This window comes from Pteropus alecto, unplaced genomic scaffold (genome assembly GCF_000325575.1).
Source record: "Pteropus alecto unplaced genomic scaffold, ASM32557v1 scaffold52, whole genome shotgun sequence".
Lineage (NCBI taxonomy): Eukaryota > Metazoa > Chordata > Mammalia > Chiroptera > Pteropodidae > Pteropus > Pteropus alecto.
This window is the reverse complement of record NW_006433941.1, coordinates 3,475,209-3,493,711: the sequence shown is the minus strand read 5'-3', so window position 1 is coordinate 3,493,711 and position 18,503 is coordinate 3,475,209. Positions and strand designations below refer to the sequence as shown.

Here is an 18,503-nt window from a genome sequence, read left to right as displayed (position 1 = left end):
GTCTGAGATGTCCAGAAGCGTGCAGGTGGGAATAGAGGGAACATACCTCAGCATAATAAAGGCCATATATGACAAACCCACAGCTAATATACTCAATGGTGAAAAGCTAAAAGCATATTCTTTAATATGAGCACAGTATTTCTCCATGAGCAATGTATAGATCCAGTGCAATCTCTATCAAAATATCAATGGCATTTTCTGCAGAACTACAACAAATAATCTTAAAAGTTTATATGGAAACACAAAAGACCCTGAATAGCCACAGCAGTCTTGAGAAAGAAGAACAAAGTTGAAGGTATCATGCTACCAGATACCAAACTATACTACAAGGCTATAGAAATCAAAACAGCATGGTACTGGCATGAAAACAGACATAGATTAGACACATAGATTGACCCACACCTATTTGGTCAATTAATCTATGAAAAAAGAGGCAAGAATATAGAATGAGGTAAAGACAGTTTCTTCAATAATGGTTTTGGGAAAACTGGACAGATACATGCAAAAAAAACCAAAATCACCATAGACAAAAATTAACTCAAAATGGATAAAAGATTTAAAAGTTAGGTCTCCTAGAAGAAAACAAAGGCAGTAAACTCTGACATTGCTCTTAGTAATGTTTTCCGGGCATATGTCTCCTCGGGCAAGAGAAACAAAAGAAAAAATAAATGGGACTACATCAAACAAAAAACGTTTTGCACAGCGAAGGAAACCATCAACAAAATGAAAAGACACCCTACTGACTGGGAGAAGATATTCATCATTGTTACTTCCAATAAGGGGCTAAATATCTAAATATGTAAAGAACTCATACAACTTAACACCAAAACAACAAAAAATCTGATTAAAAAATGAGCAAAGGACTTGAATATCCAGATGGCCAATAGACACATGAAAAGATGTTCAGCGTCACTAATCATCAGAGAAGTGTAAATTAAAAGCGCAACAAGATATCACCTCACATCTGTCAGAATGAACATCATCAATAAATCAGCAAACAACAAGGGTTGGCAAGGATGTGGAAAAGAGGACACCCTTGTGCGCTGTTGGTGGGGTTGCAACTTGGTGCTGCAACTATGGAAAACAGTATGGGGGTTCCTCAGAAAATTAAAAATAGAACTGCCTTATAACCCAGCAATTCTACTTCTGGGTATTTATTTTAAGATACCCAAAACACTAACTTGAAAAGATATATGCGCCCCTATGTTCGTTGCGGTGGTGTTTACAATAGCCAAGTTATGGAAACAACCTAAGTGCCCATCAGATGATTAGATAAAGAAGTGCTAGTACATATATACAATAGAATATTACTTGGCCATAAAAAAAGAATGAAATCTTACCATTTGCAACAACATGGATGGACCTAGAATATATTATGCTAAGTGAAAAAGGTCAGACAAAAATACCATATGATCTCACTTATATGTAGAATCTAAAGAACAAAATAAATGAACAAACAAAACAGAAACGGACTCATAGATACAAAGAACAAACTGATGGTTGTCAGATGGGAGGGGTGTTGGTGGGCTGGATGAAAAAGTGAAGGGATTAAGAAGTACAAATTGGTAGTTAGAAAATAGTCACAGAGGTATAAAGTACAGCATCATAGAGATTATAGTCAATAACTTTGTAACAACTATGTATAATGCCAGGTGGGCATCACACTAATTGGTAGGATCACTTCATAAATCATATAAATGTTTTATGCTATACACCTGAAACTAATATAAAATAATATTGAATGTCAACTTTAATTGAAACTTTTTCAATTTATATTCATTAAATATATTATAACAAAAGGTGCCCGTATGGCTCTAATATAGGAAATTACAAGGGTTTTAGGGGCTCTGTGCCAGGAACAGTAAACAAAGTCCACATAATAATTCTTATAAATCACAGTATCACAGAGGCATAGAGAGAAAGCCACGGAACAAGCCTTGAGGTCCAGTGCCTATTTAGGTAGAAGGGGATGAGCCAGCAAAGGGAAGCTGGGAAGGAGCAGCCAGGGAGAGGAGACACGTCGGGGCGGTATGGTGGCGGGGCTTCCACGCAGCCTGTGCACCTTGCCCTCACAGGCACATCTCGCATCCAGCAGTGACGTTGGCATCTGTTCTCTTCCTGCCCTCTTCATTTTTCATTCTCTGCCTTTTCCATGTGATGTTACAAAGATAATTGAGTAAACAGTGGGCATAAAGCAGTTTAAAATAATCAGAAGACCTTACTAAAACTATAATGATGTAAGTCTAAACACTTATACACACATTGTCTAAAACAGGTATCTTACTGAAATTGTGAAATGTTTGTCTACTGTTATACAAATACACCTGGGGCTCTTCGTCTGCAAATCAATAAGATCTGTTGGAAAAAAATGAGACTAAAAGTGTTTGCTTTCACACTTTGAATTCATGAGCCTGCTTTCTAATGACTGAATCTGTTTTGTCTCACCCTGGATGCCCAGTGATTCCCGCACACTGCGCACAACCAGCTGTCCAGTGCTACCTGCTACAGATAAGCATTCAGTAAAACAAACAGACGTCATAGTTTACTTACTTTCCATTGTCCTTATGGTACAGGGCCCCTATTTTCTACGTGTAGGGTAGCAGTTCTTCTCTGTAATCTGTAATACTGTCATCAGGGAGCACATACGTCAGAATGTGGAAGACTGTGGGTCTGTGAAGAGATGGAGTCAGCTTCAGATAGCTGGAATTTTCATTTTAAAGTCTATGTGGCTTCCCAGCCTCCTTGTCAGCTAGAGTGGGATTTGTGTCCTAGAGCCTAGGATTCTGTCTGCTGGTTGCTGCCTGCCCACCACTCTCCGAAAGAACGTCTTGCTTCCTACTTCCTAAATGCCTCCATGTCGATGCACTCTGCATGGAGTGGCAGTTTTCACCACTACCTGGTGTGTGACGAGCATGCTTGGGGAATGCTTATGATTATTTGGGTGAGAGAATCTTGTATGTATTAAAGTTACTGATGAGGGTTTTCAAAATGGTGTGTCAACACAGGCAAATCCAATCAACACAGTATGACCCTGAACACGTGCGAGAGTCAGCATGGCGGGTAATCAGACTCAAGGAAAGAGAGGGATAAAAGCAGGGAAGGTTTTCCCAAAAAAGGCATCTTTGAAGTTTAGTTTCAAAGGAAACAAAATAATTTGAATGAAACATACATCAAGATGAGTGAAGTCCAGTCATAGCCTAGAGCCTCGTTCTGCTGTGCAGTCAGTGTTGGGTGGTTTGGGAGGAGGTTTTAGTATACACATATATCAAAAAGGGCACCAAGAGAGGCCTAAGTTTGTAAAAACCTACTAAAAGCAAAATCTAAAAACTGTATGATTAGCCGTTGATAGCAATAGAAAGTTCAGAAATCATTAACTGTTCCTACCCAGGTGGACATAATTAAACCAAGTGAATTTGACATCTGTATTAAATAGGGAATTTCTGATAAAACTAACAAGGATTCCTTCTAAGATGTTAAAGAGATACAGAATTACAGGATGTGAGTTACAGTCAATGGAAGGTTTGGGCATTTTTTCAATAAAAAGCATATTTTTCTATCCTGTGAAACTTCCACTTATGCTAAACAGATTCAGATGATAGAATGAAGCGTGTTTATGTCACTGTCTGAAGTGAAATACTAATGTGAGAGGAGAAATTCTGGACTTGGGAGTCTTTCTCCCATCAGTTTCAGGTGAGATTACTAGCCAGGCCAGTGGTAGTGTTCTGCCATGTGTTGGGTCTTTCACTGTTCTGGAACTGGGGGTTTCCAGGCCTTCATTGTCCCTCAGTCAGGGCACAGACTGAAGCAGTGTTTCCTTCTCACCCCACCCCGGCCTCTGTGGGCACAGCTGCAGGTACGGGTAAAGTGAGGCTCTTCTGCCCTGGGCACACTCTCATTTGCTCCCTGTGATTGGTATCTTCTCACAGTGACTATGACATTGTTCTCATGAAAGAGAATTAGGATAATGATGCTGTGCTGCTGCCAAAATGAGTAAAACTCATTTTTGTTAACCAAAAATCACCTCTCTATAATGTTCCGTGTCATACTGTACACGATTTCAGAGTATTTTGAGACAGTTTTTCAGCTTGAGCCATTTCTTCTTTGTTGAGTATCTACTTAGAAAACACTGGCAGTGTCATTAGAATAAGGCTAGAGGGTCTTGGAGGAATTCTGTATAAAACCTTAGATTTAGAAATGCCTTTTCCTTAGACCTTACTAGTAATCAAAGAATACAAATTAAAACACAAATTATTTTTAGCCTGTCACATTTCGCAGACTTTTGAAAATCATAATATTCTATGCTAGTAAGGGCACAAGAAAATGGACCCTTACACATTATTACTAGAATTGGTATGACATTTTAGAAAGCAATTTGGCATTACATATCAAGTCATAAAAATGTTTGCGTCTTGGCTTCTGTAATGGTAGCCTAAAGACTGGCTTACAAACCGCACCCCTCTCCCCACACCCCCCCCAAAAAAAAGACTAACTAAAAGAGACTTTAAAAATAAGGACAAAGGCCTCATTAGCACCAAAGTAGGAGATCGCTGTCCAGTGTTTGAGCTAAATTAAAGGCAGCCAAGGGGCCACTGTACAGCTCCCTTCTCAAAAGAACAGAGAATAGTGTTGTGGAAACATGTGTAAGGTTTCCAGTCCATTCCCATTAATTTCCCTTAATCTGGAGGAAGAGGGTTGGTGGCTTGAGCAAGGTGACCACAGATCAACAGCTTTCCAAGGCCTCGACCACAGTCCAGAAGAAAATGTACATAGCCATGTCCTGGTGTTTTTCTGTGACCTGGTACCTAGAGCAAAGAGTTTGCTTCAGTGTCAGGGCAAATCCCCTTCATCTTCAGGCACCAGATGTGGAGGCAAAAGGACAAAGGGTAGAAGCCATGGGGAAAGAGAAAAATTTATAAAATAATGTATAAAATCTAAATACATAAAACTACAAAATTCTACTGAGGAACATAAAACATGAATGTGTACAGAAATACATCTCTCAATTATCCTTAATTTACCAACTTAATTAAATTTTGATGTAATCCTAATGACTTTCAAATGAATTATGGAGAGGAAGAGCCATGACCAAATGATTCTTAAATTCATCCAGATGGAGAAATATCAGAAAAACCGGAAAGAGTCTGAAAAGAAGCAACAAATTAGAGATAAATGATTGTGGAGCAGTACCTTTAAATTCTAAGGAAAATTGTTTTCAACCTGGATTTCTGGGTCCAACCAAATTATTAACCAACAGTGATGGTACAAAAGAGAAATTTTTATATGTGAATGCTTCCAGAAAATATATGTCTCCCACATCCTTTAAGAACAAACCTATGAAAGTACTCTAGTAGAACAGAGGTCACTATCCAGGAATTGATAGGAAGTTCTGAAGGTCTCTAGGGCTGAAGGATTTCATAGAGTAGTGATATGGTTGAGTCACAAAGAGGGAAATCCTTTTGAAAATACCTTCAATTGGCACAGCGTCATGACTGGAGCCATAGAGAAGGAAATGTAATCGTAGTAGGCTGCTGTGTAAATGCTGTTAATTGTTTTCAGTTTTTGGAATCATCCTATCAAGAGAGGGCAGACTTAAATGTGGTTACAGAAAAGGAAGCAAATATAATATAATAATTTAAAAGTAAAAATGGACAAGGTGGAGGAAAGGTGAGGGGAACGTCTTTCTTACCATACAAAATGGAGTCAGGAACTGCTGTCCATAATTGATAGAACAAGAAATGGAGATATATTATTTAAAATCATAAGCATAACTAATAAAAGAACTAAAATCAGCCAGATGGCAATAAGGAAGAGAAGAGAGAGGTGCATGATACCTGAGTCCTCACTTATTCTGGGGGGAAATTAATAAGTAAAGTTAGTAGGCAATGTTTTAGCGATCAGGAAACAGCAGTGTGAGCATATTACAGCGATATGGAGGTAATCACCAGAACAACTAAAGAGAGAAATTGAAAGTGGTTCTGCTAAGGAGCCAGGATTGGGAAAAGAAACGGTTTTTTCATTTGATTATATTTAATTATGTGCACATATTACTTTGATAAGTTTTTGCTATAGCACTGTGATTAAACAATGCTTGATAGCCAGCAGAAATGTATTTTGTAAATCTTGACAAAGTAAAAAATAACCAAACTAACAAATATTTATCTTTGATAGTTAGGAGTCAGTCGATAATGTCATTTTTAGTGACAACTGTAACCTGTTAATCCTCCCCCACCCCCCCGCCGCCTTAAATCGAGACCATCGTTTGCATATTTGACTTAAAATGTTAAGTGGTTTATAGATTATCTCTTTGGAAGTGTCAGTTGGTGTCCTTTCCTAACAAAAGCTATATATTTCAGTTGGTAATTCCCTCTCTTCGTCTTTTTAACTTAGAAAAGGAATCTCTTGTTGGCATTTGAAGCAGCTGAAAGTGTAGGCATCAAACCCAGCCTGGTAAGTATTACTGTTTTGTATTCTTTTCATACTTAAGTATAATTATATGAGAAAGAACTTTATCCCATTTTCTTTATGCCATAACAATTTGTTACAGAACATAGAAATCCATTTGCTGAGTATTTGTTACTCATGATCTCTAATATAAAATTATTGAGTTGGTCTGACTACATATGATTTAGAGTTTTTTCAGTTAAGATTCATTGTGGATATATTTCAGTTCTGGAAGCACAATGAACTGAATTATTATTAAAGCACTCTTATTCAAGTCATCTGGAACTCTGAGTAAAATGTCAATACATGGCTGAGCTCTGAAGAAAGAATGGGAACTAACCAGAAGTGTGAGGCAGGAGCCAAGACTGTGACAATCCCCAGGGATGGGTCTGGGGTTAGAGACAGAGGACTCATAATAATGGGTACCTAATGGGTATTATTTAATGCCCGCACAGGAACAAAGAGACAAGGCCCTGAGCTCCTATAAACAGAGCATTAGTACTGAGACCCCTGCACAAAACCAAGGCTCATAAAATTCTGCTCTTCTTAGTGAAAATAAAAAACTCCACCTACCAGTCCAGGGAGGTGGGTGATAAGGAAATTTGGTCTCCCCCTAGAATTTGTTTTGTGGCCAAGAAAAAGAGGAAATCTCCTGTAAGAAAAGAAAACAGCCAGATAAAATTTGGAGTCCAAATTTATGCTGCAAAGAGCCCCTAGTTTATACTATACCTGATGCAGGAAGCTCCTTAGCTAGCAGTACAGTGGCTGCTTAAAATATGCTCACAAGCCAAAATTCCAAAACACTTTAAAATGTAATCTATTCGAGCTTGTCAGCAGACACAACAAACCAGAGGAATACCTCCTAGAACTTAAGATAATAAAACAGTAATAAAGAGAGTACAAAAGACTATGTTTAAACATATTAAAGAAATAAAAGGAATAGAAATCATAAGGAAGAAACATAAAAAAATAGATTTAGAAATAGAATCAAATAAAACTTCTAGAAATGAAAATTCGGAATTAAAAACACCAGTTGGGTTGAAAAACTGATTAGATGCAGAGGAGGAGAGAACTACTGAACTATAAAATAGATCTAAGGAAACTACCCAGAACATAAGACGGAAACAGTAAAAAATGGAAAACATAATAGAGGGGCTTTATTAGTGCGTATTCAACTTTAAGAAATGGAAAACCCAGCTAAACAGTTGTTTAAACCATAAAGATGTTATTTTTTTAAATAGAAGTCCAGAAGTAGTTTCAGGATTTGTTCACTGCTCATTGTTATAATCAAGAACCCCAGTGTCTCTCCTCTATACTCCACCATCTTTAATCTACTGACTTTTTCTTTCCTATTTGGCTACTTGTTCTGTGGTCGAACATCCAGACATCACCCCCATCTGCAGGGCAGGAAGAAGGGGGATGAGACAGAGCAGGTGCCTCACATCTTTTCCCTTCGATAAAGAAATCAAAAGACTTCCCTGAGGCCTTTCAGCTCATCGTCAGTACTCTGTTACACGGTTACCCCAGCTGCAAGAGAATTTGAGAAAGTGAGCATGTAACATTTTCAGCCTCTTTAGTAGGAAACCTGCAAAAGAGAAAGAGGTTGGGAATGACTGTTGGGTTAACCAGCTGATAGTATTTATCACAGAGCTTAAGAATTTAAGAGACATGGAAGATAAAATCATGACTGTGTCCCATGTCAATTGGGAATTCCAGAAGAAGAGGGGGGAAAAATGGAAGAGACAATATTTGAAGAAATGGTGACTGCAATTTTTCCAAAATGATAAAAGACCACAAATTCTTAATAAATCTCAAACAGGATAAATAAAATATTCATTTAAATGTATCACAACAAAACTGCAGAAAAAGCAAAGACAGATAATCTACAAATAATTTCTACTAACCAATGATTAAAAAAAGACAACCTAATAGAAAATCATCAAAGGCTAAAATAGGCAACTCACAAATGGCCAGTGAACATTTTAAGATATTTAATCTCATTAGTGATCAGGAAAATTTAAGTTGAAATAACAGTGATACACATTTTCATAACCCTCAGAGGATATAGGGAATCTAAGAAATGAAAGAGTGGAAGAACAACTGTCATAGAAATTTCAGTACTATGAATGGTGTTATGCCAATATGTTTAAAATAGAATGGACAGTTTTCTAAAATATAAACATTTCTTCAAATATTAAAAGTAAATATTTTTCCAAAATTTATTCAAAAATAAATAGAACTTTAACTATTAAAGAAGTTGAATTCATTGTTTAAAATGTAGTCACACACACAGACAAAACCCAGTAAGCCCAAATTCTACTCAACCTTGAGGAAACAGATATTCCTATCATGTATATATAAGAATTTAAAAAGTAATGAAGGAACTTACACCTCTGGCCAGGATGGAGTAACAGGGACATGATTTAACTTCTCTTCTGAAATACTAAACAACAAGTAACAACAGATAATTTATGTAAGGAATCAAAGATACAATGAAAATTTGTTACAGGGTTATGTTATATACAAGAATACATTTTTCTTTGTTGTGTTACAGTTAATATTTGCTTCTTTTTAATTTAACGTTCTTTCCTAATTTTCATCTCATATATTTTAGCTGGGAAACAAATGAGATCATCTTGTTGAACTCCAGTTGTCAGAGTCAGCAATTTCATTTGTATAGATGTCTGTGAGGAGCTACTGACACATGTAATAATTAATCTCAAAAGCATTTAAGAATGTTTGTGAGCAATTTAACCAGTTTATGCCATCGACAAAATAGAAACTTCTTATATTATTAAACTTCCTTTTCAATATCTTGATGCAAATTGAAAAATAATATATTTAATTACACACGATACTTTTTAAAAGCATCCAATCAGAATTGGCATCCAAAGTAATCCCAAGTTTTTGATCAAATTCTATTGTTAAATTAGTCAGGAAAATATTGATTTATATGTATATATACACATAAATATTAGCAAGGATGAGATTTTTAAAAAATGAAAGCTCTACAATGTTCTCCAAATTTTAGCAAGCATGCCTCTTCAGCCACAATCTAGTAGAGCTTTAGCCCACCATGTGACAAATACAAGCAACCCCTCAAAGAAAGAGTAGGTGAGAGAGGGCATGTGGTATCATTGTTATTACTGTAAAAACAGCCAGAACATGTGTCCTCTGAGGGTTGATGTGTTTGTATCCTGGTGAGGGGGACACTCCCACACTGGGTCATATAGTCTGCGCTGGTGTCACTTACTGAGTACGCCAGTGTGTCTACCAGAACAGTACGACGCACACAGATTAAGTTCTTTAGGTCACCTGTGGAGGGAAGTGATTACAACTCAAGATTTTATGAGGATACAAAAATGATTCCTTAGCCTGCTCTATAGTATAAACTTTATATAGGTTACATAGAGTTAATTCAAGCTTAATCACATGAAAAACCTGGTTTTCATGTTTACTGTGTGCCAGGAATTGTCTGTGTATTCACTAATTGGACCCTCACAGAAATCCTGTGATTTCATAAAGATGCTCCGTAGAGGTGGGACACTGAGGCACATGAAGTTCAATAAAAAATGACACAGCTAATGAGTAGCAAAGGCAAGACATCAAGGCGGGCAGGCCAGCTCCAACACCAGTGCTCTTACCCACTCAGAAGTCCTGTATCCAGGACAGCCAAGCCCACCTCTGGGTTCTTAAAGCACAACTTACTCATAATACTGTATAATACATGCTGTGTTATGTTGGAATTTGTCTGATTACAGGGCTTATCCCCCACCTCCCTCACCAAGACCGGGAGCTCTCAAGGGCAAGAAGGCTTATCTCTCCCTTTTATTTCCAATTTTTTTTTATTGTAGTACAATACAAATAACATGACCTAAGTGTTTCTTGACCAATACCACGTCTTGATTAATATAGCTTTATAAATTGTAAAATTGAGTCTTCCGACTTTATTCTTTTCAGAATTGTTTTAACTGTTCTAATACCTTTGCCTTGATAAATTTTAGAATCAGTTTGTCGATGTCTACTAAAAAAGCTTGTTGGGATTTTGTTCGAGATTGTGCTGTAGCTATAGATCAGATTGGGAAGAATTGACATTTAACAATACTCAGTCTTCCAATCCATAATCATGGAGTACATCTTTATCATTTATATTTTTTATTTCTTTCATCAGTGGCTTGTAGTTTTCTGCGTACAGATCTTGCACAGATTTCTTAGATTTATGTTGTTGTTTTCATTCTCTTCTTCCCCCCTCCTCCACCTCCTGTTCTTTCACCATCTTCTTTCTTCCTTTTCTCCTTCTTCTTCCATTTTAAACGATTTGTTTGTTTGTTTGTTACAAATTCCAGTTGTTCATTGCTGGGTATACAGGAAAGCAATTGACTTTTGGATATTGACTTTGTATCTGAAACCTTGCTAAACTTGCATATTAGTTCCAAGAAGTTTTAGTGTAGACTCTTCGCAGTTTTCTGTGTACACAATCGTGTCATCAGTAAGTAAAGACAGTTCTATTTCTTTTTTTCCAACCTGTATGTCTTCTTTCTCTTGTCTTATTGACTAACTAGAAATTCAGGTACTGTGTTAAATAGGAGAGATGAGAGAGGACATCCTTGCCTTGTTTTTATTTTCCTCATCTTAGGGGAAATATTTTCAGTCTCTCACCATTAACTATGATGCCAACTTTTAGGTTTTGGTATATATCCTATATTAGGTAAAAGAAATTCCCTTCTATTCCTAGTTATTTTGGGGGGTGGGGGCGGGGAGATTAGGGTTTTTATCATGAACGGTTGTTGAATTTTGTGTAATGCTTTTTCTGCATCTGTTAATATAATCATATGTTTTTTTCTTATTTAGTCTGTTAATACAAATTACATTGATTGATTTGTGGATGTTGAACCAGCCTTGCATATCTAGGATGAACCTCACTTAATCATGATTCAAGTTGTTAATGTTTGTTGAGGATTTTTTGTGTCTGTGTTAATGTGAGAAATTGATCTGCAGTTTTCTTGTAATGTCTTTGTCTGGTTTTGGTATTAGGTTAATGCTGACTTCATAGAATGAACTAGGAAGTGTTCCTCCCTCTTCTACTTCCTGGAAGAGATTGCATAGAATTGGTACTATTTCTTCCTTAAGTATTTGGTATAATTGACCAACGAAATCATCTGGGCCTGTCGTTTTCTTTTTTGGAAGGTTTTTAGCTACTAAATCAAACAGTGTTATGCATTGTTAGACTTATATTAATGCAGCATATGCTCTCTTTTCCTGAAATATACTAAATTCTTTCTTCAGACATGTTCAAATACAGGTTGACAATGTACCAAAACATTTTTTATTTAATTCTTGTTAAGTTCAGGCATGTAAGATCGTCTAAGTAAAACGGTGACTATTGATTGCATTTCTGAATCCTCTCTGAGATGAAAGACACATTGTTCTATCACATAAAGTTTGCCATCTCTCTTGCATGTGTAGGCGTTCCTTAATTTCTCAGAGTTCATTCATCTCCTAAATAGTATGCTGAATTCTTGATTACTTCTTTTTTGTATTGTCATATTAACAACCCTCCTATTATAAGAATTTAAGCTTTTCATCCATCAGTCTGTGTGCACAGTCCTGACTACAGTATTTTAGGTAGAAAGAGACTTTTTATCCTTATATTCTGTGAAAACTTTTTCTTTCGAATTTTTTTAGGAATAGCTGTGTGGAATGTTCCACTTAATCCTTCTCCCCTCCTTTCCCAGAACCAACGATATGCTGATAATTTTTTAGTATTACCAGGGAGCAAAATCAATAAAATACGTTTAGATGTTGAAACAGAAGATAAATGGCTGGTTGCAGACCTCAGCTAGTTCCGTCCCCCCCAGGAACAGGTGTGCTGAATAAGATCGGCTTTATTTTTCTGATACATTTCTGTTTCTGGCTTTATATTATGGTCCTTGTCTGTTGTTCCCTTATGACCACAAAAGAATTCAAATTCAACCCCAAGTGAATTATTAAATATGTTAAGCAGCACAAATTTCAGGAAAGCTTTGCAGAGTGCTGTGCAGCTCTATAGGGTACTGGCCTCGTTGCCTGGCACTTCCTGGTTTCTACTTTCTGCTTACTTGTTGTCGACTAAATTTGAGGGAAGAGGATACCAAAAACATTGAATGATAACACCATTCTGATAAAACAAATGGTCACATTTTAAATTGGTCCAAGGCTTTTGTGGTCATCCCACTGTTGGGAATGTATCCTAAAACACTAATTCAACAGAAGGAAACGATACCACACATAGACACATTGCAAAGTCTGTAATATGAGGAAGTGAACACAAACTCCATGTTGAACACTAGGAGATGGTCATGTCAGTTATGGAACGGCCATTCCTTTGGACAATGTGCATCCACTGTCCAAGGGACACAGCCAGTGGCACAGTGCAACAGTATGGGAACCTGTGTACAAAAAACATCAAGTAAAAAAAGCACAAAGCACACAATATGTCTACCGTGATGGAAATATATGTGGGAAAACATAGGTGTACAATCAAGTGTAACTTAGAGAAGTAGAAATCCTTTTATTATAATGAAATTATAAGTGACTTTCTGTTTTCAAAACTTTTTTTTAATGCTGTCACGTTATTAAAAGATGAGCAGGGTAAGATGTCATGTCTGATATTTTTTTGAAAAGAATAGTATCTCCTGAATAAATAGGAAGAAAAAGCTTTTTTTTAACTAATCTCATTCACACCATCTCAGTATTGCCTACACCTTCCATGCCGTAGGTGGGGGGTTCCAAAGTAACACAAGCCTTGACCTGGATCTTAGCCCCTTTGTGGGAAAGGGGCTGTCTGTGACGTTTCCCCCGTGACCTCTCCCCTTCTCCTGCAGGAGCTCAGTGAGATGCTGTACACAGACCGGCCTGACTGGCAGAGTGTGATGCAGTACGTGGCCCAGATCTACAAGTACTTTGAGACGTAAACCTTGAGGGCCCAACAGCAGCCACTGCCACCTACGGTTTGTTGTGGAAGCACCTGGTCACTTTCCATAGGCTCTGTTCCGCCTGTCCACAACTCGGCCATCTGGATTTCAAAGGAAGATTCAATCCAAGGGGACCAGCACGCAAATAAGAAACAGAGCTGAGTTCAACCATGCACCCACCTTGAATCCAGACATATTTGGAGTGTACGTGGGAGAAGCTCGCTCCCCCAGGGACCTCCCTCCTTCCAGACCCAAGAGACCCCAGTCATACCGTGTGACTTCACACTAGAGCTGCACTGAGATTCACAATAAACAGCACTTCCAAATCAGTCATCTTTTTACTGAAAATCCTCTTTTGCCTTTATAAAACTTTGCCCTTGTTATTCCCCATACCCTTCCAAAAAAATTAAAAAATACCCAACAAAAGACAAACATTTCCTTTCAAGCAGGCTGGAAATGCATAAACTCTGCCTTTTTTGGGAAATATGCTTACATTCTAGGAAACAGTTTTAACACCTAGAACTTGATTACAGTTTTTAGATCTCACTTGTCACTCATTTGATTCTGTGGATGGAAGATAAAAGATGTGAGAATTAAGAGGAGTGGTCTGCTGCACTGTCCCTGTAGAATGGCCTACGGATGGAAGTGTGCGTTCTCCCAGGCGGCCGCGTGCTGGGACACGGGCACACACTAGGTGTCCTGTGTTCAGCCGGTCCCATACATGCTGAAAGTGAAGCCTCAGAAACTGCCTCCTCTGTCTGCCCTTGCATCTAGTCACACTCCCATTCACACCCACACATTTGTCCCATGTTCAGAACTCGACAGAAAGCCACTCATGTATAATGGCCTGTGCCCGCCAGGGTCTTCAGGAGTTTGCGCAGTGAAACAGGCTGAAGACATATATTTCTTGGGACAGCAAATTTAAACAACATTTCGACTTTATAGTTTTTAGTACTTCATCAGGCCTTTAATGTTTGATGGCAAAAGGAAGCCCTCAGGGATGGCAGAGATGGCTCTCTTTATAATTGAACAAAGGAAACTGCAATTTCTCTACCATCCTGCCGTCGCCGTAAGTGGCAGCAGAGCCTGCCTGGAGTGGCCTCAGAAGTTTTCTGTGTAGGTAATCACCTGGTGGCTCTTTGTTGGTGTTGTTGGGCAAATAAATGTGCATTATATTGCAAACAGGGTATGGGTCACATAGGTAAATCTGAGGTGAATTTCTCGGTGCCAGTCAGTCTTATATACGCACTCCGTGTTAGTGCCCCTCAGACAAAGCGTCATCCTTACCATAAGTTACCAAGAGTTGCAATACAGCTTACATTGCTTAAAGTAAATCTCTGACTGTTGGATGACTGTTCAGGGCCTTTGTTCACAGCTGGGGGCCTAAGGGCTGTGGGCCCAGCCCTTCCTGGGAGGCTGAGCTCAGCTCCTCCTTCCAGGCCACCTTTGTGGAGAAGGCATCTGGATTCAGCAGGCCCATCCATCCTCCTCCTCAGGCTGCCGCTGCTGCCCTGCTTATGGTTCTCCTCTGCAGCTCTAGATCAGAATCTTCTGGGGAGCTGGTTAAAAACACATCAGTTGAATCTAAGTATCTGGAACAGGACCAGGGAGATATGTATTGTCAAAGTTCCTGAGATCCACTGAGAGGAGAAAGCAGCCTTCATCAGCCTGCCGGGCCGTGTGGCAAGAGGGGGGAGGCCCTCTGGGCAGTTTGATGATGACAATTTCATAACCGGCCCTTTGTTTTCAAATGGAAGTTGTAGGCACAGTCTGAACAAATTCATCTTACTCCTTCCTGATGAGCATATACAAATGAAAGTTATTATTTGTGTTGCTTCCTGCATCTGTCTTGTTGACATACCTGATAGACTTTCATTTTTTTCCTATGCTTCTGCCTTGCTCACAATTATAGTGGGGAAGAGGAATATGCCAGGTAGTTGGGTCGGTATTATTGGTGGTTATGTCTAAGCTGGGATTACTACAAGGTTGTGTATGGGAGAGGCATTGAGGTCTTGGGATACCTGGAGGGGGTGTTTAGCATTATCAGTGCCCTGCTTTTGGTGGTTATTGTAAATAATTCAGCATGAGCTCTGAGTAAAGCAGTCTCTATGCAATGAGTCTGCTCCCTTCAGGTTAAAAAGGAAGGAAAGAAATGTCATGGGAAAAAAGGCCATGTGGCAATTTATTTTTATAGTTCAAGGAAGTTCCTCGACACCATTTTCTTTGCCAGTGGGCATGCATGGAGAGGAAGTGTGTCCTGTTCAGAGAAATAGGTGGTGTGAAGTCAGGCCCTCTAGCACCGCAGGGCCTGTGGGGGAAGCTGTGCCAACCCAGGCTGGGCCACTGAGTGGGGTTTTTAGATTCATTTTTAATTGGAGAACTCAGAGCACAAGGTGAATATGGAAAATAGAGAGAACAAGGTAGCGTCAGCAAATTGTATCAATCCCAGTTTTCTGTCCTGAGGTTTTCAGAGGCTACAATATTCATGTTTCTTCCCATCTTCCTTCAGCCAATACTGTCATTTAAGATTATATAGTTGTTCTGCAGATTATTTTTTTAAATGTATTATGTTTGTATAAAAGACATGTAAAATGCAAGACCTAGGAGAGTGGAGTTTTTAAAAGACATAAAGGAAAGTGCGTGGTTCTCTGCATTGTGAGTTGTTTTGTGGACTTGAACGTTAATTGATTGGTGATTCTGCCATGGCCCCTTGCCCACTGGATTAGTGTTCTGAGGAACCAGGCAAATTCATACTTATCTTGTCTTAGTCCCTTCTCACTTCAAAAACGACATTAGCCTTTGGTTTTCATTCTTCATTCTGTTGTTGTTTTATAGCTTTTATGGAAACCATCCAAAGTAGTTGCCGCAGGTGTTACACAAAATACACTTCCCAAAGTGATTAGCCGGCTGGCAATGATGAATGTGTGCAGTATTCTCTTCCCCACAGAAACATTGGTGGGATCCTCTCAATCCCCGCCCCTCCCACTTCCCCATTGAGGGGATGGCAGCCTTTTCACCAAGAGTGTGGAGAGAGAGGACTCAGGTGGGTAAATACAAACCCATTTGCCAAATCCAGCAGTAGTTCTTCCCGTTCCTAAGCTTGACTGCCATTTTGAGATGAACTACTGAGGACATGCAGTAAAAGATGTAACCTAGTAACCTTTTTAAAAGTATTTTTAATATATCAGTTGCCCAGGTTCACTGGGTATTTCACTTCTCTAACCCAGGTTAGAGTTTGGCTATAACATCATAAGTAGCTCACTAATTTTAACTACATTAGTTGAAGGCAGTTAATAGATCTGTAGCCTCATTTGTATACAGAGCACACCAGATTGTACCAAGCATTGTCAGGACTTAATGTGCCAACAGAGCTGTATTTAACTATTGACATGAAAGTGTATGATGTATGACTATGTAATATTTCTAATAAATATATTTTGTTTCTGTCTGATTATGAATTTTTTCCAGTGACATTTATTAATATTTTCTCAAAGTGCCAATTTACATTCATTCTAACTTCAAACCAGCGTCTTCATGTCCTTATTCCTTATTGGGCTGAGATCCCCACCGCAGCTACTGTTGGCTGACATTATTGGAAGTTACCAGAAAGGACTGGGGTTCTGACAGCTCCACTGCCTTCTCCCATTCACAACCCTCTTGCTGTGACTACAGTCTCTCCAGAAAATTACCCTTCAGGATGCTGCAGAGCTGTGCAGATGTGCATGGAACAGGCAGCACCCATACCACAGGCTTCCCCCATTCTGCGTGTGTACCTTGACTGAATGCTAACTGAGGTCCTGGAAGCCACATGCTAGGTGATATTAAGCAGAAGGGGATTATGCCACACTGAGGCAGAGTTAACATGAATTTTAACGGACAGGGGATGTAGGTGTCTTCTGACACCAGTATGTTGTATGTGCTGATTCATCGGGTGATGTGACTATTCGGGTATCACTTGGAGGCCGTATTCACTGGTGTCAGGCAACCAGCCCTTCCCACAAGAGAGGAGAAAGGAGGCCACCCATCCTAGAATCTTCCTCCTTCCAGGAAAGTTCCACTATCACTAGTCTTTTTCTACTAAGAGTTTCTCCATCTTCTCAGAGTGGCACAGTCTCTGGTAAGAGCTTAACACACACTGAACCAGGACAGCGGCCACTACTCACTTTCCTCTGTGGGCTGTCAGATGACGGAACTGCACTCAGGAGTTACCAGTTTTGTGCGCGTGCACACACATGCGTACACGCACACGCACAGGCTTTTGGCGAATGGCCAGCGTCTCTGCGCTTGCAAACTGATCCCTTCTACAGCTTCCTATTGTTCGGGGCCTATCATGGTGTTCCCTGATCCGTGGGCCTGGACCCCTCTGTGAATGAAGCACATCCCCAGACATTTATGCCATGTGTATGTTTATGGCCCATATGTATTGAATCAGGCATCAAGAAGGAGGTTCCCAATGGAGCCTGATGCACAATGAGTGCTCACTATGGCATCTGTTATGAGGTCTGTGGTCAGTGGTGCTCTGCTGCCACGGAAGATTGGGAATTCCAAGCCATGGGCCTTGGCCTGCCCCATGCTTCCCTGGCACACAGCCAGCTCTCCCTTCTCTAAGGACTATGGATGCTTCTGTCATCCTCATGCCACACACTTCACTCCCTGAAGGCAGAGCTACATATTTATTTGCTCACAATGCCTCAACCTTCTGCGTAATTGTTGCTGAATAAATCATTTTTGCTTGATTGGTGGAAACATCCGGCTACCACGAACTCTTATTCCAACTTGGAATTCCCCACTGAACTCAGGAACAGACGCCTCAGCATCCAGCTTGATCTCAGTGCTGAGATCTGTCTTGTAAACAGTTGTTTCCAGCATTTTCTAACTCGATGGTAAAAATCCCAGAAAGATCCCTGGGGAGAAGCTTGAAACCTGATCGCCTGACAATCTTCGTCATTTTTCCTTGCTTTGTTGACATTACTTTTCTGTCATCGTGAGTAAAATGACACAATACATTTCTGAGCAGAATCTCAGTCTCCCAAACTCTTCAAATGAGTTCAGTCTAACCTAACTCATCTGCCCTACCAAAACCTCAGTGAGATTTTTCTAGATTATGAA

General features: G+C 39.3%; 1 protein-coding gene across 1 annotated transcript in view; it reads left to right on the top strand.

The window, feature by feature from the left end:
* The window catches only part of SPECC1 (sperm antigen with calponin homology and coiled-coil domains 1), a 160,450-nt gene extending 143,598 nt beyond the window's left edge, over positions 1 to 16,852 (top strand). Inside the window, exons 13-14 of the mRNA XM_025044345.1 lie at positions 6,388 to 6,447; positions 13,305 to 16,852. Coding sequence (XP_024900113.1) covers positions 6,388 to 6,447; positions 13,305 to 13,394 — 150 coding nt within the window. The 3' untranslated portion in view covers positions 13,395 to 16,852. The remainder of the gene's footprint in view (positions 1 to 6,387; positions 6,448 to 13,304) is intronic.
* The last annotated feature ends 1,651 nt before the right edge of the window (positions 16,853 to 18,503 follow it).